Source organism: Phyllobates terribilis, unplaced genomic scaffold (assembly GCF_046119375.1).
Source record: "Phyllobates terribilis strain yellow unplaced genomic scaffold, ASM4611937v1 Scaffold_5__5_contigs__length_657084704, whole genome shotgun sequence".
NCBI lineage: Eukaryota > Metazoa > Chordata > Amphibia > Anura > Dendrobatidae > Phyllobates > Phyllobates terribilis.
The window spans coordinates 217169011-217196535 of record NW_027362765.1 but is presented as its reverse complement, the minus strand read 5'-3'; the positions used below and the strand labels follow the sequence as shown (position 1 = coordinate 217196535).

At 46.6% G+C, this 27525-nt stretch overlaps 1 protein-coding gene across 5 annotated transcripts in view; it reads right to left on the bottom strand.

The window, feature by feature from the left end:
- Positions 1–27525, bottom strand: part of ARHGAP40 (Rho GTPase activating protein 40) — a 151580-nt gene that overhangs the window by 45088 nt on the left and 78967 nt on the right. For all 5 annotated transcript variants that reach the window (XM_073683794.1, XM_073683795.1, XM_073683796.1 and 2 more), the window contains exon 2: positions 9597–9766. In XM_073683794.1, the coding sequence (XP_073539895.1) occupies positions 9597–9766 (170 nt within the window). The remainder of the gene's footprint in view (positions 1–9596; positions 9767–27525) is intronic.

Here is a 27525-nt window from a genome sequence, read left to right as displayed (position 1 = left end):
CCAGTGAGTGGGTATAAGGCCTCCTGATCTGTTTCTTCCTCTCTCTCTCTGAAGCTTCTGACCAGCCTGAAACTAGGCTGGTCTGGCCGGAGCGGCCACCCCACCAGCAGGGGTCGTGACTCCATTAATACCCATTGCCCTGCCATATATCCCCGGAGCGAAATGGCTTCCCCAGTATGATGGCAAACCAGACACCTTGTCTGGATACAAAAGGAAAATATGCGGTGTATTGGACATGTACTCAATGACTGGTAAACAGAGAGCTTCTGTTGTGCTGGGACAATTGACTGGTGCCGCAGAGCGGGAAGTTGAAACCTGGCCAGCCGCAGACCAGGAATCGGTATTCATTATATTTAAGAGACTGCAAACTGTCTTTGAAAAATCGCACCGAGACAGATCTTTGGATGAGGTTCTACCACTGTACCCAGAAACCTGAGGACAGTATCCGGGACTATGCCTGGCGCTTACAGGAAGCCCTGCGGGCCCTGAAACAGGTTAGTCCGGCAAGCATACATGATGAGAACAAAATGCTGACGGAACAATTCATCTGGGGGTTGAGGTCCCAGGAGGAGAGCAGAACTGTATGGTGGTGGGCCTTCGATCATCCAAATGCCCCCTTTGACACCCTGAAGGACATGGCCATTAAGGGCCTTCAGCCCCTGGAAACATCAGATACTGCTATCCAGGATTACCAGGGTGGGGCCACCCCAATGGCCACAACACTCACTGCCCCTTCATTAGCGGATGAGACAAAAGTGCAAACAGCGCCCCCTAATGAGCTGGACAGCCTGCGCTCTGAAGTGCGTCAGCTAAGTAAAAACCCTGACCACTGTCCTGAGCGCCCTGCAGCTACAGGCGGAGCCCGAGCCGGATGGAAGGATCCTACCCGCCGACAGTCCGGAGGATGTCCCCTGGATGAGGAGAAGGAGGACAACGCCACCCCGTGGGAGGACCAACGACCAACGTCGCCCTCCAAGAGAGCTCATCTGCTACCGCTGCCACAAGACAGGCCACACAGCGCGGATCGGTCCTTTAAACAGGCTAACCCTGGGGCCAAGGGCCGACACCCAGGAGTATATCAACCAGGCCCATCAAGCTGGTACGACCGGTTTGTAGGAGGAAGGCCTTTCCTGTCCATCGTGCTGGATGGCATAGCAACACCTGCACTACTGGACACCGGCTCACAGGTAACCATCATACCTGATGTCCTCTACAAAAGGTACTGGTCCATAGATGAACTCCACCCGCCAGCCGCAAATCTCTCTGTGTATGCCTCCAATGGCCTTCCTCTTTAGGGGTTAAAGACGTGACAGTGAAGGTGGGGAGAGTGGAACTAAAGGACCAAGGACTGATTGTCATAGAATCCAACCCTGGTGATACAAATCCATATATGATACTTGATACAAATGTTGTTGGTAACTGTTTGGGAGAAGTGTTGTTTTTACTCCAACAGATTGCTGACACTGCCAAACCAGGGCAGAGGAAGGTGTTCCAGAAGGAAATTCGTGCCCTCCTGTACCAGCAACAGGTAAAGCTAACAGATGGTGAGATTGGTAATGTACGGGTGACAGACCCGATACCCATTGTGATTCCCCCATTGAGTGAAATGCTGATTTGGTGTAGGGCAGCACTAGGTCTCAAGGGACAGAACTACCAGGCGATAGTAGAGCCCATCAACTCAGAGCACAGACCTACACTCCTAACTGCTAGAGGGGTAGTTGATGTACACAATGGAAGGGTGCCCGTACACCTCCTAAATTGTGGGGAGAAGGAAGTTAAATTGCCACGATAAGCCACTGTTGCCAGACTGTATACTGTGAATAATGATGCCATACACACAGTGGAATCCTTGACCCCACCGGATACAGTGGAGGACAATGACTCCGAAGCTCAGCTGGAGGAATGGTGTCAACAGCTCCATGTTGGGACTGACGACACTCCTGTCCATCAGAAACACTGTGTTTACAGAGTGGTTCAGGAATATGAGCAGGTGTTTAGTAAACACCCACTTGATTTTGGAAGGGTTAAAGGGGTACAACACCACATACCCACCGGTAACCATCCACCCATTAAGGAGCGTTACAGACCCATACCACCAGCACATTACCAAAAAGCCAAAGAAATGTTGCATGACATGAAAAAAGGCAGGGGTAGTAAGGGATACCTGTAGCCTCTGGGCAGCTCCCCTGGTCCTGGTCAGAAAGAAGGACGGTAGAATGAGGATGTGTGGAGATTATAGACAAATCAATCGAATAACACATAAAGATGCATACCCTTTGCCCCGTATACAGGAATCCCTGCCTGCACTAAAATCTGCCAATTATTTCTCTATATTGGATCTCACTAGCGGGTACTGGCAAGTCTCTGTTGCTGAAGAAGACCTGGAGAAGACTGCCTTCAACACCCCGATGGGATTATGCGAATTCAACAGCATGCCATTTGGACTCTGCAAAACACCCGGAACGTTCCAGAGGTTGATGGAGTGTTGCTTGGGACACCGGAACTTTGAGACAGTGCTGCTATACCTGGATGACGTTATCGTGTACTCGAGGATGTATGAAGACCATCTAAAGCACCTGGCGGAGGTATTTGAGGCATTGTCCCAGTATGGGATGAAACTAAAACCTTCCAAGTGCCACCTGCTCAAACAGAAGGTTCAGTACCTGGGACACGTGGTCAGCTTAGAGGGAGTAGCACCAGACCCGGAGAAGGTCACTGCCATCCAGAAGTGGCCTGAACCAAGGAACCTCAAACAAGTACGTCAATTTCTGGGACTGGTCGGGTACTACAGGAGGTTCATTAAGGACTATACCAAAAAGGCAGCACCTTTACAAGACCTCCTGGTAGCACAGTCCAAAAGAGGTAAAAATCCCCTATTCCAGTGGGGCAAAGAGCAGTCGGAGTCCTTTGCATTAATGAAGGAAGTCCTAACCGGTGAGGAAATCCTGGCTTACCCCGACTACAGCCAACCTTTCCTGTTGTACACCGATGCCAGCAACGAGGGACTGGGAGTTGTGTTGTCCCAGAAGCAAAACGGTAGAGAAAAGGTAATAGCTTCCTACTGGCATAGGCTTCGCCCTACTGAGAGGAACCCGGAGAATTACAGTTCCTTCAAGCTGGAGCTCCTGGCCTTGGTCTGGGCTATCACTGAAAGATTCAAGCATTACCTAGCCTCAACTAAATTCGCAGCCTTTACCGACAATAACCGGGTTGACAAACCTGGAGACAGCCAGGTTGAGAGCCATGGAACAGCGTTGGGTGGCCAGATTGTCAAATTACCAGTTCACAATCAAGTACCGGGCAGGTCACAAGAACACCAATGCTGATGCCCTGTCAAGAATGCCCCACCAGTCGGACACCGAGGATGAAGTGGATGATCTCGAAGAAATTGAATTACCTGCTTTCCACAGAAGCGGAATGGTCCACGAGCAACACGCCTCCAGAAGACGTCATGGTAAGATGCTAAATCCTTTACCTCATCACAGTTGGAAGGTGACCCAGGACAGTGACCCGGTCGTCAGCCTCATCAAAGGACTGATAACCCAAGAAGGTTCTCACCTGGAGAAGGATGCTCCTCCACAAGCCAAGCACCTGTGGAATGAGAGAAGCCGGCTGTTCATCTACAGAGAAAAGATGTGCAGAAGGTATGTCAACCCCAGAACCCATGAAATGGTGTGGCAGATTGTTGTACCCAGGACGGATATCCAGATAGTGTTAGAGGCCTACTACGACCAAGCAGGTCACTTTGGCTGGAAGAATCTGGAAACCCTGCTGAAGGACCGATTCTATTGGGTTGGAATGCGGAGTTCCATAGAAAGGTGGTGCCGGAATTGTGGGCCCTGTAGCCTCAGAAGGAAAGTGCTACAAAGGTCCACACGCAGCACACAAGGCCAAATCCCTGCCAGGTATAGGGAATAAATACAAAATGCCTATATTGTAAATAGTTACCCAGTTGGGTATTGCCTACTGTTATAATGTGCTCATTTAGTTACCCGTAAGGGCATAAAGACTGTAGGTTATGGACGGTGGATAACCGAAAAACTTTGTTGTAAATAGTTGCACTTATCAAAGTGCCCCCTTATTTGTTTCATAAAAAGACCACAGAACAAAAACCCGTTTGGCGTGGCCGAAGACGTGGTGCAAGACCTGGATCACTTATGCCCTGTAGCCACGCCCAGGGCCTACGTTGGGGGTTTTCAGGCGGGTCCCTCATGCTACTCGTTACACCTTCATCCGTGAAATGGACACCTGGTGACAGGACTTACTGTAACATTGTTGTTATTGTTATTACTATTGTTACTTTTTGTCCAGGAGTACTGAATTGTACTAGGGGGGAATGTGGCACCCTGCTACTACAGGTACAAAAGGACCCAAAAGGGTGCATGGATGGACTTCTCCACAAGAGGCCCTCACTGCAAACAGACACCTCAACCCTTCCACCACAGACCACCAGAGGGAGCCCTGTTAGGGATATATATATGGAGGGTGGAGTTAGGCAGCGAGTCTTTTTAGTCAGAGAGCAGTCTGAGAGCCGCACGTGAGCTGCTGTGTGTGTTGAGGGCCCGGAGTGTGGCCGAGGCAAGAGGAGAGAGGAGTTGAGGGGGCAGAGGAGCATCACAGGCTCACCCCAAGACACAATCCGGACACCGGGTCCGCGCCTACAAGGTTCTCTACACCCAGTAGGGACAACCGGCATACCAGGAGGCTTCCAGACCCCTGATCATCCTGAAGCTACCATCAGTAACAGGACTAGGCACCACGAAGGCCCCGGCGTCCAGGGATAGTGGTTGCCAAGGAAAATTCCTACTACCAAGCGGTCAGGTGAGAGAGCAACACAACATAGAAGCTAGGCCAAGTTCCAGGCGGGCCAGAAGCTTAGAGAGGGGAAGAAATGGATCAGGAGGCCTTATACCCGGTAGAGTCCTGAAGTGCACCCTTCCTAGCAAGCACCCTGGACTATACCTGCCGTTACACCAGTAAAGGTACGGAAGCGAATCCCCTGTGTGCGTGTCCGTCATTCCCCCTGACCCGACCGGGCCATCTCTCACCTGCATCCCATCTATGAACTCTGACCCGGGGGGCCCGCCTCGCCTGTGGGGAGCAGAAACATCCCAGCTGCCATCCCATCATCCCCGGAGGTCTGCAGCAGCGCTGGTAACTATTACCAGAAACCACAGGTGGCGTCACGAGACAAGCTGTTAACAAAAACACTAAAACACCTTTTAAAGAGTGACCCAGAGGACGGGCACGGGAACCGACTGAAGCGACATCCCAAGGAGGTAAAGGCCCGGATATCGAGTTTCCCCCATATATCCCCCCTGGGCGAGTCACTACCACTATCCCTGGACACTGGGGCCTTCATGGCTCCTAGTTCTTTAAATGATTGTAGCTTCAGGTTGACCAGGGGTTTAGAAAAACACGGGGGTTTGATCGATGGCATACAGGTGACGGGCATTGAAATCATTCATAAACATTGGTGCCAAGGGAATTGTATTAAACCAATGTCCTGTGCTGAAAGCAGATGGATTTTTTTACTGGACATATTAAGACCAAAAGGTCTGAACAGTGAAATAGAGCTGTTTGCTTTAAATGACTGACTTTTGTATGACATCAGTTATGTATAAAAAGGATCACATGCCACTATAGGACCAACCATGATGAAGGAAACTGACTGATGTCTGAAACGCGTTTTTTTGCTCCTTATAGCCATCTGTATCGGTACTAAACACGTGACACCACATGACCTGACGTCATGCAGGTCCGGTCTGCGCCAACTCAAGCGCGCCAATGTTCGGAAGAGCTGCGAGGATTGCTAGTCACCGGCCGGGACTACGTTCTCCACCTCCTCCGCAGCCACTGTGAACACTCAAACAGCGGACTACTCACCTGCAAGCACAAGCCTGCTGGCTCCATTGCAGCTGATCCGGGAAGTCGGAGGGGTAAATTAGCAAGACCTGACCCCACTCTAACAAGGTAAACTCTCATACGGGTATCCTCCAGCGGTTGATCATCTTGCATATGTACTAACTCTCACATTTATCGATCAGCTTAGCTACAATGCAGCTGAACACGCCTCTACATACTGCCATCTCCTTCTTTGATGGATACAGGTACCCTTATATACTGCTCATGTGATTCTGTGCCATTGCTCATTCGCTCTTATAATTAGAGATACACTTTTCTCTCTTTTTTAGGGGATAACCAATTATGTGACATAGCTTACAGGCTACCTATGTCAGAACCTCCATCATTGATTATCTTGATGGGGATTACTCCAGTGCATCACATATATTGAAGCATGAGCATCACTACCCCCTTTTTTCAATTAATTTTAATAAAAACTATTATAGTACATATTCTTACTCAACCATCTTTGTGTCCTACCCTAGTCTATTAGCCAAGCGCGAATATTTATTATTATTCTAGTCGCTCACAATTTTGCCTAAGAACACTGCATGAATAATGAATGGGATCTAATCATCCTCCAAGACAACTTTTCCCAAAGTTCCAGGAGCAATTTGGTGATGGACAATGCTTTTTCCAGCATGATGGAGACCAGGTCATACGGCAAAAGTGATAACCAAGTGGCTCCGTGAACAAAACATTGAAATTTTGGTTCCATAACCAAGAAACTCCCATCAGTCAAATTGAGAACCTGTGGTCAATCTTCAAAAAGCGGGTGGACAAACAAAAACTCAAAAATTGTGACAAAAGTCCGAGCACTGTTTAGACAAGAATTGTTTGCAATCAGTCTGGATTAGGCCCAGAATTTCTCAATAAAAGTGTAAAAAACTGGTGAAATGCTGATAATTGTATTTCAGTAACCATAGTTATATCTGACTAAAGATCTAAAAACACTGAAGCAGCAAACTTTATGAAAACCAAACTTTTTGTCAATCTCAAAACTTTTGGCCACGACTGCAATTGTTGACAAATTGGACATATTTTTTACATTCTTTCTCCAAAAGAATTTGTGACTCACTCTGAAATGTATACATAAGAGAACTGACCTCAAGGTATAGAGCTGAAAATAAAGTGATCTACACTAAATTTAAAGGCTCCTGTCAAAAACAGGGAGAGGCAGCTGCTATCATTCCGCGATTGATCAACTAGAATGCTGATCTGGCCAGATGACAGCAGCCTAGTAATTATCCTAAGAATGTAGTGACAGCTATATTAAGCAATCTGTACCTCACATAAAAGTATATATATGCCCGAATAGTGATCCAAATGCAGATTCCACATACATGTTAAATCAGAATAACTCCATACAATTCTACAGGACAAATCCATACAAATTACATCAGAACCACAAATTCTATACTGAATACAGAAGAAAATTGCTCAATTTAAATAGTAATAGTGCTTTTTATTCAGAAATCAGCAGTACAAATGAAGATCAGAAGCTTTGCAATATATCTGGTTAGAGGGAAGCGCCTTATACCTGACTTTTTTCTCTTAAACTGACAAAATCTGTCTTCCGCGAAGCATCAAATTAGTTTATTGGGAGAGAGATGTAGAGAGACAGAAGCAGAGAGAGCCACAGAGGGGGTGCAGCACTCAACTACATAGTGGGCCGCCAGCAAGGGCAGGGACAAAGGGTAGGAAGGGTAGGCAGCCGCCTAGGGAGCTGCATCCTAACTCCCCGAGGGAGGCGCACTTTGGGAGAAAAAAAGAACAGTGCCATGTCCGAATGCCTGCGGCTGTTCAGCATCTTCCTCTGGCCGCAGACATTCAGTACAGTGACGGCAAGATGTAGGCACGGAGGTGAGCAGCGTCAGTCACTGGCACCGCTCACCCCTCTCTCTCTCCTGAGCCCTGGCCATAGTTTACCCCCTGAACTCAATTGTATTCGCATCTGTCAGACACCCACACCTCTCCACACTGTATGTGGCCTCCATCATCCTTCCAAACAGTATTATCACCCCCACACAGCCCTCAACACAATATGATGGACCTAACACAAGCCTTCACATTTTAGAACTTCTTGCATACATAATAATCGCCCCCATATAACCCACAATAAAATATAAAGGCTTTCATATAGCCCTCCAAATATTAGAATGGCCTCCAAAGAGCTCTCCATATAGTATAATGGGCCTCAATAGCTCTCCATATATTATGATGTACCCCCCATAGTCCTCCATACAGTATACTGCACTCCCTATAGTCCTCCATACAGTATTATGGCCACCACAATCTAAAAAAAAAAAAAAAAAAAAATACAATATTCATCTCCACTCCCTGTTCCCTGCCATGTAATGGCGTCATCTGTACTGAGACATCAGACACTGAGTAAGAATGATGGAGGAGGATGCTCACTAATTACTTCAACTGAATCAGCATCCAGGATGTTGATACAGTCGAACGTGTGACGACAGCTGGACCCGGTGTCAACGCTGGCACCGGGACCCCCCCTGACGCAAAGGCCCCATAACCACCATTACCGGTACACCACTGCTGTGTACTTACAATTGCTCATTTTGCCTTTCGGCCCAGCTAATTCTTCTGTTTTCCATTGGGTCTATGACATCACGTGATTAAAAACTTGTGTGACGCCCTCCCTGGGAAATGGGGTTACTCGGAGCCGGGTCAGTGTAGGTGTTACGGGGGATGCAGTCGTGGCCTGGACCCGTTCCGTGCCCAGGGCTGTCACATAAAAATATTGGGCTTTCAAAGATGAGTGGTATTTCGACTACGCCACCTGTGGTTTCCAGTGATGGACACCAGCGCTGCAACAGTCCACTGAGGCTGGTGTTATGGGCAGCTAAGATGGGACGGCTCCCCACCTGCGGAGCAGGCCTCAGGGCAGCGAGTGAAGGAATGGTGGGTGCAGTGCCGCACAGGAAATAACAGGCTGAGACGGTGTGTGAAGTCATCCGGGTCTTTACTCACTTTCAGATGAACTTTCAGCCGCAAAGCTTCCACAATCAAAGACGAAGACCACAATCAAAGACCTTGAACCTAAGATGGCTGTAGTTTAAATATGAATCAATAAGTGTTTCCTAAAAGTGTCCCCTCCACCCTTACCCACTACATGGTTCCCCCTATCTTTGGTTCCCCCCCCCATCTCCTCTATCCCAGGCCGGGGCAGCACCCTGGTGCATTTAGGCCCCCTTCAGGACAGAAGTGGTGTAGTGATGAGTGGTGAAGTGGTGTCCCGAGAGATGCTCCATCCTTACCTGGAAGAGGAGATACCACACCTCGAGCTGAGGTGCAGTACCCCTGTGGCGACTGAACCCTCAGGGGCGCCACACTTGCTTTTTTGTGTGTCTGTTTTTAAAATCAGCCATAGGGTACCAGAGAGCTAATTTTTATGGTCTTTTCCAAGGGGGCTTTGCTCACTGGGAAACAATGCAGAAAAATGCACTAAAATTGAACACCTCGTAGGTCTCCGGGATTACTATTGGGTATTAGGGTATTCGCTGTGTTATCACAGCAACCTAAAGAGCATTACACCTATGAAATAATAAAAACTGTCTAAGAAATACAAATTATTTTTCCTTGTGCATTAAGTTGCTAATAATCTTATTTCTAAGATGTTTTGTGTTGGAGATCAATTCAACTTCTCTGTGAAGAGGCTCCAGGTCACTTACCTTCTGGGGTGCTGGGTTCAGACGAGCTGCTTTCCTCCCCGTCAGAGCCCTGCATCTGTTTGATATGTTCCACCTCTAACCAGAAGTCGTTCATAGAAAGCGGATCAGAGGTTTTCCGGCAGCCGGAGCTGGTTTGGGGCTGGTTCATGTTGTACTGGCAAGTCTGCAGGCTGTGGAGACAAGGACAAAAGGATAAAGACACGTGGGCATAATGGCATGGGTATGATAAGGTTATATATACACTCCGCAGTGCATAATACATTTAGCTATTTATACAAAAGAAGATTTTTATTTTACATATTTGTAAGTTCAATATGCAGCATTACATTACAAAGCGTGATAGCCCATGTATCGACTACAATAAAAATTGCATACATTATTAAATAGATCCCTTTGAAAATCCATGTCAGAATAACTGAATAATCCTTTTTAAAAAGTTTACCTGTCTAATATTAAAATGAGTAATTAAAATGCTTCCTTTTATTTTAATATAACAGCCATTCTGGCATGAATTTTTAAAGTCTGTACATTAGCCTGATCACGTCCAAAATATCTATTTATTAATGTATGCATATTCTGGGAGATCTGCTCTTAAGGGGGTCACATGGCTTTGCAGCTAAAACCTGAAACTCCTGATCCCAGACGCAATATTGTTAAACAGTGATGTGCCATTTATAATATGATAGTACTAGAGTCTGCCTATGTAACAAAGGGGATGTTGGCAGAATATTTCCTTTACTCCCGAATCCTCGCAGCGCACAGCGTGTCCTGAGGGATTCAAAAGTTTCCATTTTAAACCGGACAGTATAGTACTCCATACAGAATAATGGGCAAAATACAAATGCTCCATACAGAATAATGGGCCCCATACACTGCTCCATACAGAATAATGGACCCCATACACTGCTCCATACAGAATAATGGGCCCCATACACTGCTCCATACAGAATAATGGGCCCCATACACTGCTCCATACAGAATAATGGGCCCCATACACTGCTCCATCTAATATATATAATTGTCTTATCCCGTCTGTCTGTCTGTCCTTCTGTCCAGGAAATCCCGCGTCGCTGATTGGCCGTGGCCGGACCAATCAGCGACGCGGGATTTCAGAACAAGATGGCGGCCGTTAGCGGCTCATCTGCCGCACGGAGGTCATTATAAGGGAGGGGGTGTGTGTGACATCCTGCATGGGGCAGTATAAGGGGGAAAGGGGTGTGACATCCTGCATGGGGCATTATAATAGAGGGGGGGTGACATCCTGCATGGGGCATTATAAGGGGGTGTGACATCCTACATGGGGCATTATAAGGGAGGAGGGGTGACATCCTGCATGGGGCATTATAAGGGATGGGGGGGTGACATCCTGCTATAAGGGATGGGGGGTGACATCCTGCATGGGGCATTATAAGGGGGTGTGACATCCTGCATGGGGCATTATAAGGGAGGGGGGGGTGACATCCTGCATGGGGCATTATAAGGGGGGGTGACAACCTGCATGGGGCATTATAAGGGAGGGGGGAGTGTGTGACATCCTGCATGGGGCATTATAAGGGAGGGGTGGTGTGACAACCTGCATGGGGCATTAAAAGGGAGGGGGTGTGTGTGACATCCTGCATGGGGCATTATAAGTGGGGGTGTGTGTGACATCCTGCATGGGGCATTATAAGGGGGGGTGACATCCTGCATGGGGCATTATAACAGGGGGAGGGGTGACATCCTGCATGGGGCATTATAAGGGGGGTGACATCCTTCATGGGGCATTATAAGTGGGAGTGTGTGACATCCTGCATGGGGCATTATAAGGGAGGGGGGGGTGACATCCTGCATGGGGCATTATAAGGGAGGGGGGGTGACATCCTGCATGGGGCATTATAAGGGAGGGGGGGTGACATCCTGCATGGGGCATTATAAGGGAGGGGGGTGTGACATCCTGCATGGGGCATTATAAGGGAGGGGGGTGACATCCTGCATGGGGCATTATGTGGGGGGTGACATCCTGCATGGGGCATTATGTGGGGGGAACAGCCTGCATGAGGCATTATGTGGGGGGAACAGCCTGCATGGAGCGTTATATGGGGGCCAGTATTCTTTATGGAGCATTTTATGGGGGCCAGTATACTGTGTGGAGCAATTCGCCGGTTTCTGAGCTATTGTGGAATTTAGAATAGATATCACTCATGTAATGTAAGAAGTGAAATCTTTGGCATTGTACTATATATACATATTTCTCTGCGGTATCTGTGCATCATGAATCGTGGTATGTGTTAAAGGGGCCCACTGAGACTCTTTCACCCAGGGCCCAAAAAAACCTGGAGCCGGCCCTGCCCATATATTGCTCCATACAGTACATACTGGGCACCATATATTGCTGCACAGAGTAATGGCCCCATATAGTATATAAAGGGCCTCATATATTGCTCCATACAGTATATACTGGGCCCCACATATTTCTCCATACAGCATAATGGCTTCATATAGTATATAATAGGCCCCATATATTGCTCCATACAGTATAATGGTCCCATATAGTATATAATAGGCCTCATATATTGCTCCATACAGTATATAATGGGCCCCATATATTGCATGGGGCATTATAAGGGGGTGTGACATCCTACATGGGGCATTATAAGGGGGGGGGGTGACATCCTGCATGGGGCATTATAAGGGAGGGGGGAGTGTGTGACATCCTGCATGGGGCATTATAAGGGGGTGTGACATCCTGCATGGGGCATTATAAGGGGGTGTGACATCCTGCATGGGGCATTATAAGGGGGTGTGACATCCTGCATGGGGCATTATAAGGGGGTGTGACATCCTGCATGGGGCATTATAAGGGAGGGGGGTGCGTGACAACCTGTATGGGGCATTATAAGGGAGGAGGGGTGACATCCTGCATGGGGCATTATAAGGGAGGGGGGGGTGTGACAACCTGCATGGGGCATTATAAGGGAGGGGGGGTGTGACATCCTGCATGGGGCATTATAAAGGAGGGGGTGTGTGTGACATCCTGCATGGGGCATTATAAAGGAGGGGGTGTGTGTGACATCCTGCATGGGGCATTATAAGGGAGGGGGTGTGTGTGACATCCGGCATGGGGCATTATAAGTGAGGGAGTGTGTGTGACATCCTGCATGGGGCATTATAACAGGGGGAGGGGTGACATCCTGCATGGGGCATTATAAGGGGGGTGACATCCTTCATGGGGCATTATAAGTGGGGGTGTGTGACATCCTGCATGGGGCATTATAAGGGGGGGGGGGGGGGGGGGAGTGTGTGACATCCTGCATGGGGCATTATAAGGGAGGGGGGTGTGACATCCTGCATGGAGCATTGTAAGGGGTGGGGGTGACATCCTGCATGGGGCATTATAAGGGAGGGGGGTGACATCCTGCATGGGGCATTATGTGGGGGGGAACAGCCTGCGTGGGGCATTATGTGGGGAGAAAAACAGCCTGCGTGGGGCATTATGTGGGGGGGAACAGCCTGCGTGAGGCATTATGTGGTGGGGGGGGGGGGACAGCCTGCATGGAGCGTTATATGGGGGCCAGTATTCTTTATGGAGCATTTTATGGGGGGCAGTATACTGTGTGGAGCGATTCGCCGGTTTCTGAGCTATTGTGGAATTTAGAATAGATATCACTCATGTAATGTAAGAAGTGAAATCTTTGGCATTGTACTATATATACCGGTACATATTTCTCTGCGGTATCTGTGCATCATGAATCATGGTATGTGTTAAAGGGGCCCACTGAGACTCTTTCGCCCAGGGCCCAAAAAAACCTGAAGCCGGCCCTGCCCATATATTGCTCCATACAGTACATACTGGGCACCATATATTGCTGCACAGAGTAATGGCCCCATATAGTATATAAAGGGCCTCATATATTGCTCCATACAGTATAATGGTCCCATATAGTATATAATAGGCCTCATATTGCTCCATACAGTATAATGGTCCCATATAGTATATAATAGGCCTCATATATTGCTCCATACAGTATATAATGGGCCCCATACAGTATATACTGGGCCCCACATATTTCTCCATACAGTATAATGGTCCCATATAGTATATAATAGGCCCCATATATTGCTCCATACAGTATAATGGTCCCATATAGTATATAATAGGCCTCATATATTTCTCCATACAGTATATAATGGGCTCCATATATTGCTCTATACAGTATATACTGGGTTCCATATATTGCTCCATACAGTATAATGGCCACATATAATATATAATGGGCCCAATATATTGCTCCATACAGTATATAATGGGCCCCATATATTTCTCCATACAGTATATACTGGGCCCCATATATTGCTACATACAGTATAATGGCCACATATAATATATAATGGGCCCCATATATTGCTCCATACTGTATATACTGGGCCCCATATATTGCTGCACAGTATAATGGCCCCATCTAATATATATTATATATATATATATATATATATATATATAATCGTCTTATCCCGTCTGTCTGTCCTTCTGTCCAGGAAATCCCGCGTCGCTGATTGGTCCGGCCGCAGCCAATCAGCGACGCGGGATTTCAGAAAAACATGGCAGCCGTTAGCGGTTCATCTGCCGCACGGAGGCCAGCGGCGATGCAGCCAGGAGATGACGGGCGCTAGCCGGTCATCTCCCGGATGCTAGCAGCAGAAGGACCCCGACCGTCGGCACCGCTGCCCTCCATGCGGCTACCGTTGGGAGATCAGCGCCTAGGGCCGCTGATCTCCCGACGGCAAGTGTGAAGGGAGGACCGGGAAGCGGCACCGCAGATCGGGTTACTTCTGCTGCGAGCAGCCGGTCATCTCCCGGCTGCTCGCAGCGTAAGTACCCGCACAAGCAGCGCCGCTCCCCGGTCCTCACTAATCGGATTCGCTGATTGGTCGCCAAATTTAAACAACGCTCTGCTGATTGGTCACGGTCGCCGGCCGCGACCAATCAGCACTATTGGCGCCAAATTTAAACACCTCTTAGCCGATTGGCCGGACCAATCAGCGACGCGGGATTTCCTGGACAGAAAGACAGACAGACAGACGGGATAAGACAATTATATATATTAGACTAGATGGTGGCCCGATTCTAACGCATCGGGTATTCTAGAATGTGTATGCGGCCGACCGGGCGCAATTAGCAGAGCGTTGTTTAAATTTGGTGCCAAAATCGCTGATTAGTCGCGGCTGGCAACCGGGACCAATCAGCAAAGCGGTATTTAAATTTGGCGGCAATATCGGTTATTGCTCGCGGGCGGCGGTCGCGACCAATCAGCGAACCGTGTTAGTGAGGACCGGAGAGAGTTGTTTAAATTTGGTGCCAAAATCACTGGTTGGTCGCTGCCGGTGACCAATCAGCAAAGCAGTGTTTAAATTTGGCGGCAATATCGCTGATTGGTCGCGGCCGGCGGTCACGACCAATCAGCAGAGCGGTGTTTAAATTTGGCACCAATAATGCTGATTGGTTGCGGCCGCGGCCAATCAGCGACGCGGGATTTCAGAACAAGATGGTGGCCGTTAGTGGCTCATCTGCCGCACGGAGGTCAGCGGCGATGCAGCCGGGAGATGACCAGCTGCTCGCAGCAGAAGTACCCCGACCAGCGGCCTAGGCAGCGCCGCTCCCCGATCCTCCCTTCACACTTGCCGTCGGGAGATCAGCGGCTAGGATCTCCCGACGGTAGCCGCATGGAGGTCAGCGGCGATGCCGCCAGCCGCGACCAATCAGCGATATTGGCGCGAAATTTACACTCTTGCCCTCACCCGCTCACGCCCTCACCCTCAGCCACTCACCCCCAGATGCTCCCGCGCTCACCCTCACCCGCACACGCTCACCCTGTGCTAGCCGGTCATCACCCTCACACTCTCACCCTGTGCTAGCCGGTCATCTCCCGGCTGCTTGCAGCAAAAGTACCCCGTCTGGTGGCCTCGCTCCCCGGTCCTCCAAAATTCATTAGGGGCCCCGGGGGGATAAATTGGGGGGTTCATTTAAAGTAGTGCACAACCCATTTAAATATTGCTTCGCTGATTAGTCGCGCCCGGTCGGCTGCATACATATTCTAGAATACCAGATGCGTTAGAATCGGGCCACCATCTAGTACAGAATAATGGGCCCCATACAATGCTCCATACAGAATAATGGGCCCTATACAATGCTCCATACAGAATAATGGGCCCAATATATACAGCTACATACAAAAAAAAAATCAAATACTCACCTCTCCTCACTGGCCACTGCTCTGGACTCCTCAGCATCGCCGTCTTCCGGCTCTCTGCACTGTGAATACTCAGAGCAGAGGGCGCACTGTAGTGATGTCATCACACTCTCTGCCCTGTGAATACTCAGAGCAGAAGGCGCACTGTAGTGATGTCATCACACCCTCTGCCCTGAGATGTCACAGAGTCAGAATACGTGGAAGACGCCGGAGCTGCAGAGGAACAGGGAGAGGCAAGTATTGCAAGTAGCGGGGCCCTGGGCAAGCGGGGGCCCACTCGGGGTCGCTGGCACAGGGCTCCCCGACTCACGGGCCACAGTCCCGGCATCCCCCACAACCAGTGGGACCCCCGCTTGCTCAGGGCCCCGGCACTTGCCCAGGTGCTCCGGCTGGTGACGCAGGCCCTGGAGAGATGGCTGAATCTCACCATTTTGGGAAAAAAAATCTTTACAAAAAGTTGTCTCATCTTTCAGGAGAACATCACGCCTGCCTCTTGGCTTTATGTTCCGCAAGGGGCAATCCGCTCCAGAAGATTAACTGTGCAGGCTTGTGGCATGGCTGAGCCGCTGACCAAACTGTGCGCACTTTGATGCCTCGTACAGAGACAGCTTTGTGTCTGCAACATTGGAGGAGCACAGGGAGATTGAGCCTGGCTGGATCCTGCCAGCGTCAGAGCAGTGCTTGCAGGTTGTATGCTTTAAACACATGATCTTTGCCAAGGAAATTGGCCACCTCTAATAGACTGCAGGGGTAAAAGTAACGATCAATAACCTATGGAACTAAAAGTTCCTCTGTTCTTGGGAATCAAGAGGAATTTTAATAAGAGGTATATTGCAAAAGTGTTTGTTTTTACAAACAATTTACAATTTTTACCAGTTAACAAAATGAGAATAACCCTTTCACCTCATGTTGACACTGGACGTACCAGTAAGTTGGATTTTACAGTGTGTTCCTGCAAAGAGAAGCTTGTGCCCAACGTGATCAATGCAGGTGCTTATATTAACTGACAGCCGAGCTCCTGCTGGTGCCAGCTTCGACCTTTTCTATTTAACCGTTTAGATGCTGCAATCAATAGCAATAGCGGCATTTAGAAGGATGAGAGAGGTAAGGGGCTACTTTTCTCGCCGAATCGGCATCCCTGTGTCGAAATCGCAACTAGCCGATTGACTTCCAGGTGACATGAGAACAAACAACAACTTCCAGGTACAGTGGCCCAGGTTCTGACATCACTGAAACCAAGTTCTCTGTTCCTACATCATGCTGTTCTCAGATTGCATAAAAAGTTGGTTACAGATTCCTTTTAACCCGTTTACGACCTATGACGTATCTATACATCTTAAGTCGCCTCCCCCTCTTTGATGCAGGCTCTGTCGCGGAGCCCGCATCGTTTCAGGCACATGACAGCTGATTTGATCTATCAGCTGTCATATGACCCTAACAGCCGTGGGTGGAGTCGCGATGGGTTGGCATGACAACCCAGGGTCTGCAGGAGATCCCAGTGGTTGTCGTAGTCGATCTGCTATGAGCGCCACCCAGTGGCTGAAGCCCTGCTATGTGTCTCCTATGGAGAATATTGAAAATATTGAAGCATATAAAGAGTAAGAAGAAAAAAAAAAAAGATCAAAAATATTAAAATTAAAAAATATATATATAAAAAATGTTCAAATGACACCCCTTTTTCTCCATTCAAAATAAAACAAAAGGAATACACATATTTGGTATCAATCAATCAAAATATAAAAAGAATTAATCCGATCAGAAAACGGCATTATGAGAAAAAAGAAAACCAAAAACACCAGAATTAAGGTTTTTTTGGTTGCCGCAACATTTCAATAAAATGCAATAACAGGTGATCAAAACAATGTCTGTACCCCAAAATGGTATCAATAAAAATGTCAGCTTGGTGTGCAAAAAGTAAGCCCTCACCCGGCCACAGATGCCAAAAAATAGAGAAGTTACAGATCTTGGAAAATGGAGGCATTATTTTGGTTTTTTTTTGTTTGTTTGCTTTTTTTCAACACAATTAAAAAAGAACCTATACATGCTTCAAGGTCAGTTTTAGCATTTAGTGAACATGGTAAAAAAAAATAAAAAATTGCAGAATTGCATTTTTTTTTTAGCAATTTCACAGCACTTGGATTTTTTTCCCCCGTTTTCCAGTACACTATATGGTAAAATGAATGATGTCGTTCAAAAGTACAATGTGCCCCGCAAAAAAAAGCCCTTACATGCCCATTTTTACGGAAAAATAAAAAAAGTTATGGCTCTGGAAAGAAAGGGAGCAAAAAACAAAAACTCAAAAACAGAAAGTGATGAAGGGGTTAAGGCCACATTCACATTTTCATTATTAGATCAGTATTTTACATCAGTATTTGTCACCCAAAACCAGGAGTGGGTGATAAATACAGAAGTGGTGACGTTTCTATTATACTTTTCATCTGATTCTACTCCTGGTTTTGGATTACAAATACGGATGTAAAATTCTGACCATATACTGAGCATGTGAACGTGGCCTAAAAGTGATCTAAATTGGTACCTATAAATACTTTAAAGGGGTATTCCCATCTCCAAGATCTTATCCCAATATGTAGTAGGTGTCATAATAATAATAATAATAATAATAATAATAATAATATTATAATATTAGCAAATACCTTCAAATAAAAATGTAGTATAGTTTTTCTCATTCGCTATGTGTCTTTCCTCATGTGCAGGCATTGCAGGATCTTGGGTATCCATGGTTACGACCACCAGCAACCAGCTAATTGTCACTATATCAGTGGTCGTAACCATGGATACCTAAGGTCCTGCAATGCCCGCACATGAGGAAAGAGACAAAGACAAAGCGAATCAGAAAAACTAACAATACCAACAATATTGTCCCCTCGATCAGTGTAATAACCCCACAGTGAATTCTTCCACAGTACACTCCACACACATGGTATGATGACCCTACTGTACACACAGCCCTTGATGCAGTATAGTGGGCCTCCATACTCCTCCACTCAGTATGATGATGATGATGGCCACGACGCAACCATCCACATTGTATAATGACCCCCACCAGCTCTCTAAACAGTATGCTGAACCCCACAAAAACCTTCATGGACAGAAAACCAAAGAAAAAGCAGATTATTAAATGATGGAAACAGTTTATACTGAATCTTTACTCACACTAAACTATGTCTCAATTTACTCAGCTCCCCCCCCCCCCCTGCTCTAGATCATGGTGCCTGCAGATTGTACTGCATTTTCCTAGTGACCGATTCCCTTTAATTCATTGAGGGGTGCAGTTTTTTGTAAAATTGGAATGTATAAGGGGGTAGTTCTGCTTTTCTGAGACCTCTGAGGCTCTGCTTATGTGATATGTCACCCAGAAACCATTTCAGAAAAATCTGCACTCCAATTTAAATTTGGCACCAAAATCGCTGATTAGTCGCGACCGCGACCAATCAGCAGAGTAATGCAGAGCGGGGTTTAAATTTGGCGCCAAAATCGCTGATTGGTAGCCGGCCGCGACCAATCAGCAGAGCGTTGTTTAAATTTGGCACAAAAAACGAAGATTGGTTGCAACCATCGGCCGCGACCAATCAGCAGAGCGGTGTTTAAATTTTGCGCCAATACTGCTGATTGATCTCTGCCAGCGACCGCGATCAATCAGCAGAGCGTTGCTTAAATTTGGCGCCAATCTCGTTGATTGGTCGCGGCTGGAGTCCGCGACCAATCAGCAGAGCGTTGTTTAAATTTGGCGCCAATCTCGCTGATTGGTTACGGCTGGCGTCGGCGACCAATTAGCACAGCAGTGTTTAAATGTGGTGGCAAGATCGGTGATTGGTCGCGGCCGCTATTTAAATGTGGCGCCAAGATCACTGATGGGTCGTGCTCTCCGCACGCGACCAATCAGCGAATCGTATTGGTGAGGAGCGGGGAGCGGAATCGTATTAGTGAGGACCGGGGAGCGCCGCTGCCTGTGCGGGTACTTCCGCTGGGAGAACCCGGGACATGAGCGGGCACTCGGAGCAGAAGTATCCCGACCCGCAGCGCCGCTCCTCGGTCCTCCCTTCACACCCTAGCCGCTGATGTCCCCACAGTATCTGCATGGTGTTACAAAGGTCCGGACGTTTGTGTTAAAAGTCGCTGATTGGTCGCGGGCGCTGCCCGCGACCAATCACCGATTTGGGCGCCAAATTTAAATACCGGCCGCGACCAATCACCGATCTTGGTTCCACATTTAAACACCGCTGTGCTGATTGGTCGCGGTCGATATTTAAATTTGGCGCCCAAATCGGTGATTGGTCGCGGGCAGCGCCAGCGACCAATCAGCGATTTTTAACACAAATGTCCGGACCTTTGTAACACCATGCGGATACTGTGGGGACATCAGCGGCTAGGGTGTGAAGGGAGGACCGGGGAGCGGCGCTGCGGGTCGGGATACTTCTGCTCCGAGAGCCCGCTCATGTCCCGGGTTCTCGGAGCGGAAGTATCCGCACAGGCAGCGCCGCTGACATCCATGCGGCTAGGGTGTGAAGGGAGAACCGGGGAGCGGCGCTGACATCCAATTGGTCGCAGCCGCTATTTAAATCTGCCGAACAAATCGGTGATTGGTCGCTGTCTTGGCCCGCGACCAATCACTGATCTTGGCGCCAAAGTTAAACACTATTGTGCTGATTGGTCGCGGATGCTGCCCGCAACCAATCACCGATTTGGGCGCCAAATTTAAATATCAGCCGCGACCAATCAAAGATCTTGGCTCCACATTTAAACACCGCTGTGCTGATTGGTCGCGGCCGATATTTAAATTTGGCGCCCAAATCAGTGATTGGTCAGCGACGCCGGCGGTCCTTCCGCTGCTACCGGCCAGGAGATGAGCGCCTCGCACCGCGCATCTCCGTCCCGCAGATGGGTCCGGCGGTCGGGTTCCTTCTGCTGTTGCCGGTCGGGAGATGAGCGCCTCGCAGATGAGCAGCTAACGGCCGCCATCTTTTTTCAGAAATCCCACGGCGCTGATTGGCCGCTGCCGGACCAATGAGCGACGCGGGATTTCCTGGACAGACAGACGGGATAAGACTATTATATATATAGATTCTGTGAAGCATTTGTGGATTCAAAATGCTCATCACATCCCTGAGAATCCCACTGCCAAGAAGAAATTGTCTTTATTCTTCCCTACAGCCTCAGGCTTTCAGTCATAGGGGTGCTGCAGCTGTAATTACACCCCCACACAGACTGACAGCCAGCTTAGCATTAGAACCAGCTGTCAGTCAGTGCCGGGGCGTTGCTCCAGGCGCCGCTCACTATGCACTGAGTGGTGACAGAAGCCAAGCTGGCCTTGCCTCTATGACTGAAAGCCCAAAGCTCCCAAGTAGAGTAATAAAGATTAATTTCCTCCTGGCAGCGGGGCTCTCAGTGCAAGCGCTAGACAGCTTCAGAACTTTATTTGCAGAATCCATGCAACTGGCATGGATTTATATTGTGTGACCAACTTATGCTGCTTTATATGCAGCATCAATAGTAAAAAAAAAAAAAAAAAAAACACATTATACTTACCTCTCCGGTGGCCCCCAGTCCCCTTCTCCGGTTCGTCCTCTGTCCTCGGCGTCCCGCAGTGTTCTGAAAGGACGTGCGCTGACGTCATTTAGTCAACTGACAGGTCACGCGACCGCCGACGTCTGAGGTCGCGTGACCATCACATGACTAAATGACATCAGCGCAAGTCCTTTCAGAACACCGTGGACGCTGAGGACAGAACACACCATCGGAGAGAAGACCGGGGGCCACTGGATAGGTAAGCATAATGTTTTTATTTTTTACGTTTTAATGCTTTTTTTTACAAATGGTACCCGGGTCGGATGAGAGTCTCCTCTTCTCCAGACCCGGGTACCATCCACACATTGAATCGCATAACATCCGCATGCATGCATGTATGAATGTGGATGTTATGCGGTTTAATGCAAGTCAATGGCAGCGATTTCACCGTGATCCCGCAAAATTAATGGTAGTGCTGCAATGATAATCCGCAGCGGAAATTTCCGCAGCATGTGCACAGCATATGCGGATTGTCATTGGGAAACATGGCAGACAACTTAACATGTGTTTATAATGCATTTTTGCAGCTGAAATGCCACCGCGGAAAAGCATTAAATCTGCATCGTGGGCATGCAGCCTAATAGTGTTTTTTTTACATAACAGGTTCTCTTTAAGGATGTAGTTTCTAACATTGTGTCACTTGTAGTGGTGGTGATGAGGGGGGTAGGGGGAAATGCAAAGTCATATCGACCTAAATTCACCACTAAACAAAAGTACAATGTGTCATCAGAAAAAAAAAGCAAAAAACAAACAAAGAATCAGAATCACTAGATTATCTAGAAGCATTCCAGAACTACCACCACAAAGTGACACGTCAGATTTTAAAAATTTGGCCTCATCAAGAAGGTGAAAACAGACTTCAGTGTTAATGAGTTATAGGAACACTCCAGGAAAAACGGATAGATTTTTTATACTTAGTACAGAGCCTGAGGGGGCAGTGCGTGACTCAGACTCAAAATATACCCTTCACGCCCTGCACTAGACATAGCAATGTGGATTATTATGAGTTATAGGAGGTCAGACCTGCATATTTTGGTAAGATCAGTCTTAGATGTAATTTGTATAGAATGGCCATAATGTCCCTTAACATCTGCCATAATGAGAAATATAGGCCCTTGTGTGTTAGATTATTTAACATGCTTTGGTATGTAAACAAAACAAGAAAATTAAACAGTGTTTACCAACTGGGTTAATTGTTTTTATATTCTGATTGAACTGACTTTTCTGGGCGCAAGGATACCACATCTGTATTGGTTTTTTCGCTTACCTTTAATTGAGACAAACAGGGGCAATTTGAACTTTAATTTTTTCTATATATATATATATATATATATATATATATATATATATATATATATATATATATATATATATATATATATATATATATATATATATATATATATATATATATATATATATATATATATATATACACACACACACAGTACAGACCAAAAATTTGGACACCTTCTCAATTAAAGATTTTTCTGTATTTTCCATGACTATGAAAATTGTACATTCACACTGAAGGCATCAAAACTATGAATTAACACATGTGGAATTATATACTTAACAAAAAAGTGTGAAACAACTGAAAATATGTCTTATATTCTAGGTTCTTCAAAGTAGCCACCTTTTGCTTTGATGACTGCTTTGCACACTCTAGGCATTCTCTTGATGAGCTTCAAGAGGTAGTCACCGGAAATGGTTTTCACTTCACAGGTGTGCCCTGTCAGGTTTAATAAGTGGGATTTCTTGCCTTATAAATGAGGTTGGGACCATCAGTTGTGTTGTGCAGAAGTCAGGTGGATACACAGCTGATAGTCCTACTGAATAGACTGTTAGAATTTATATTATGGCAAGAAAAAAGCAGCTAAGTAAAGAAAAACGAGTGGCCATCATTACTTTAAGAAATGAAGGTCAGTCAGTGTGAAAAATTGGGAAAACTTTGAAAGTGTCCCCAAGTGCAGTTGCAAAAACCATCAAGCGCTACAAAGAAACTGGCTCACATGAGGACCGCCCCAGGAAAGGAAGACCAAGAGTCACCTCTGGTTCTGAGGATAAGTTTATCTGAGTCACCAGCCTCAGAAATCGCAGGTTAACAGCAGCTCAGATTAGAGACCAGGTCAATGCCACACAGAGTTCTAGCAGCAGACATCTCTACAACAACTGTTAAGAGGAGACTTTGTGCAGCAGGAATTCATGGTAAAATAGCTGCTAGGAAACCACTGCTAAGGACAGGCAACAAGCAGAAGAGACTTGTTTGGGCTAAAGAACACAAGGAATGGACATTAGACCAGTGGAAATCTGTGCTTTGGTCTGATGAGTCCAAATTTGAGATCTTTGGTTCCAACCACTGTGTCTTTGTGCGACGCAGAAAAGGTGAACGGATGGACTCTACATGCCTGGTTCCCACCGTGAAGCATGGAGGAGGAAATGTGATGGTGTGGGGGTGCTTTGCTGGTGACACTGTTGGGGATTTATTCAAAATTGAAGGCATACTGAACCAGCATGGCTACCACAGCATCTTGCAGCGGCATGCTATTCCATCCGGTTTGCGTTTAGTTGGACCATCATTTATTTTGCCAGATGACCTGGCCTCCACAGTCACCAGACCTGAACCCAATCGAGATGGTTTGGGGTGAGCTGGACCACAGAGTGAAGGCAAAAGGGCCAACAAGTGCTAAGCATCTCTGGGAACTCCTTCAAGATTGTTGGAAGACCATTTCCGATGACTACCTCTTGAAGCTCATCAAGAGAATGCCAAGAGTGTGCAAAGCAGTCATCAAAGCAAAAGGTGGCTACTTTGAAGAACCTAGAATATAAGACATATTTTCAGTTGTTTCACACTTTTTTGTTAAGTATATAATTCCACATGTGTTAATTCATAGTTTTGATGCCTTCAGTTTGAATGTACAATTTTCATAGTCAAGAAAATACAGAAAAATCTTTAAATGAGGTGTGTCCAAACTTTTGGTCTGTACTGTATACACACACACACACACATATACAGTGCCTACAAGTAGTATTCAACCCCCTGCAGATTTAGCTGGTTGACACATGCGGAATTAACTTGGCATTGTGACATTTGTACTGTAGATCAGCCTGGAAGTGGGAAATGCACTGCAGCAAATATTGTTTTTGTTTTTTTTTTGTTTGTTTTCTTAAAACGTTAAAAGTTAATTCAGAGTGTCATTTATTATTCAACCCCTCAAACCACAAGAATTCTGTTTGGTCCCCCTAAAGTATTAAGAAGTAGTTCAGGCACCAAGAATAATGAGCTTCACATGTGTGGATTAAAGATCTCTTTTGCCAGCCTTTTCTGACTATTTAAGACCCTCCCCAAACTTGTGAACAGCACTCAGACATGGTCAACATGGGAAAGACAAAGGAGCATTCCAAGGCCATCAGAGACAAGATCGTGGAGGGTCACAAGGCTGACAAGGGGTACAAAACCCTTTCCAAGGAGTTGGGCCTACCTGTCTCCACTGTTGGGAGCATCATCCGTAAGTGGAAGGCTTATGGAACTACTGTTAGCCTTCCACGGCCTGGACAGCCTTCGAAAGTGTCCTCCCGTGCCGAGGCCAGGCTTGTCCGAAGAGTCAAGGCTAACCCAAGGACAACAAGGAAGGAGCTCCGGGAAGATCTCATGGCAGTGGGGACATTGGTTTAAGTCAATACCATAAGTAACGTACTCCACCGCAATGGTCTCCGTTCCAGACGAGCCCGTAAGGTACCTTTACTTTCAAAGCGTCATGTCAAGGCTCGTCTACAGTTTGCTCATGATCACTTGGAGGACTCTGAGACAGACTGGTTCAAGGTTCTATGGTCTGATGAGACCAAGATCGAGATCTTTGGTGCCAACCACACACGTGACGTTTGGAGACTGGATGGCACTGCATACGACCCCAAGAATACCATCCCTACAATCAAGCATGGTGGTGGCAGCATCATGCTGTGGGGCTGTTTCTCAGCCAAGGGGCCTGGCCATCTGGTCCGCATCCATGGAAAGATGGATAGCACGGCCTACCTGGATATTTTGGCCAAGAACTTCCGCTCCTCCATCAAGGATCTTAAGATGGGTCGTAATTTCATCTTCCAACAAGACAACGACCCAAAGCACACAGCCAAGAAAACCAAGGCCTGGTTCAAGAGGGAAAAAGTCAAGGTGTTGGAGTGGCCTAGTCAGTCTCCTGACCTTAACCCAATTGAAAACTTGTGGAAGGAGCTCAAGAATAAAGTCCACATGAGACACCCAAAGAACCTAGATAACTTGGAGAAGATCTGCATGGAGGAATGGGCCAAGATAACTCCACAGACCTGTGCCGGCCTGATCAGGTCTTATAAAAGACGATTATTAGCTGTAATTGCAAACAAGGGTTATTCCACAAAATATTAAACATAGGGGTTGAATAATAATTGACCCACACTTTTATGTTTAAAATTTAATAAAATTCAACTGAGCAACATAACTTTTTGGTTTGTAAGATTTATGCTTCTGTTCATAAATCCTACTCTCGTTTGCAGTTTGAAGGCTCTAACTTATTTGCATCTTATCAAACCAGCTAAATCTGCAGGGGGTTGAATACTACTTGTAGGCACTGTACATACACATATACATACATATATATATATATATATATATATATATATATATATATATATATATATATATATATATATATATATGCACATATACATACACACACTGTATATATTTTTTTTACTGTTTGCTGTATTTATTAGTCCCTTCAAGGGACTTGAACCTGCAGTCATCTGATCGCTTGTACTATATGCCGCAATACCCCAGAATTACTGCATAAAGTAATGCCATACCACCAAGCTGTTAATGCCGCTGTCAGAGTTTGACAGCGGCATTTAACACATTAATAATGGCTAATAGGTTGGAGGAGTTTTTAAACTAGAGACGGGGGGGGGGGGGGGGGACCAAGGAAATAGGTGGGATGTGAGGCAAGCAAGGGGGAAGGGGAGAAGTGAATATAATGAGGGTGGAGAGGGGGGTGGGGATAGTACAGTTAGATCGTTAGAGAAGAATAGGATGCTAAATAACCCCAAAGTTTTATCTTGCATGCTGACCAACGCAAGAAGCCTGACCAATAAGGCGGATGAGCTGCGGGCGCTTATATCGGAGGAGAGGTATGACATCGTAGGTATAACAGAGACTTGGCTAGACGATAGCTACAACTGGGCGGTAAATTTATTAGATTATAGTTTATTTAGAAGGGACCGGAAACAGGGGAAAGGCGGAGGAGTTTGCTTATATGTAAAGTCATGTCTAAAACCCAGACTAAGGGAAGATATAGGAGAGGGAGAAGAGGGGGTCGAGTCCATGTGGGTAGAGATAGAGGGGGCAAAAAATAATAATAAAATATTACTGGGGGTCTGCTATAAGCCACCAAATATAACAGAGGAGAATGAGAATCTGCTATTAGGACAAATAGACAAAGTAGCAAAACATAATGAAGTGATTGTAATGGGGGATTTCAACTACCCGGATACTGACTGGGAAACAGAAACCTGTAGATCTCAGAAAGGAAAAAGGTTCTTGACAAATATTAAGGATAATTATCTCTTCCAACTAGTGCAGGAACCAACGAGAGGGAAGGCCGTGTTGGACTTAATATTGACTAATAGGCCTGATAGAATAACTGAGGTACAGACAGGGGGGCACCTAGGTAATAGTGATCATAATATTATCGACTTCAAAATGCCCTTCAGTAGGGTTATCAATAAGGGAACAACAAAAACATTAAACTTTAGGAGGGCGAAGTTTGATCACCTGATAGAAAACCTTCAACTTATTGACTGGGACAAAGTTCTTAATCAAAGGAATACGAATAGTAAATGGGAAACCTTCAAAAGAATTCTGACTACTCAGTGCGAAAGGTATATACCGTATGGGAATAAAAGGGCCAGAAATAAGAGGAAACCATTATGGTTGAACAAGAACGTAAAAGGGGCGTTAAATAGCAAAAAGAGGCATTCAAGAGATTTAAACAGGAAAACAGTAAGGAGGCACTAATGTGTTACAAGGAAAAAACGAGAACCTGTAAAAAAACAAATAAAAATAGCGAAGGAGGAAACAGAGAGAC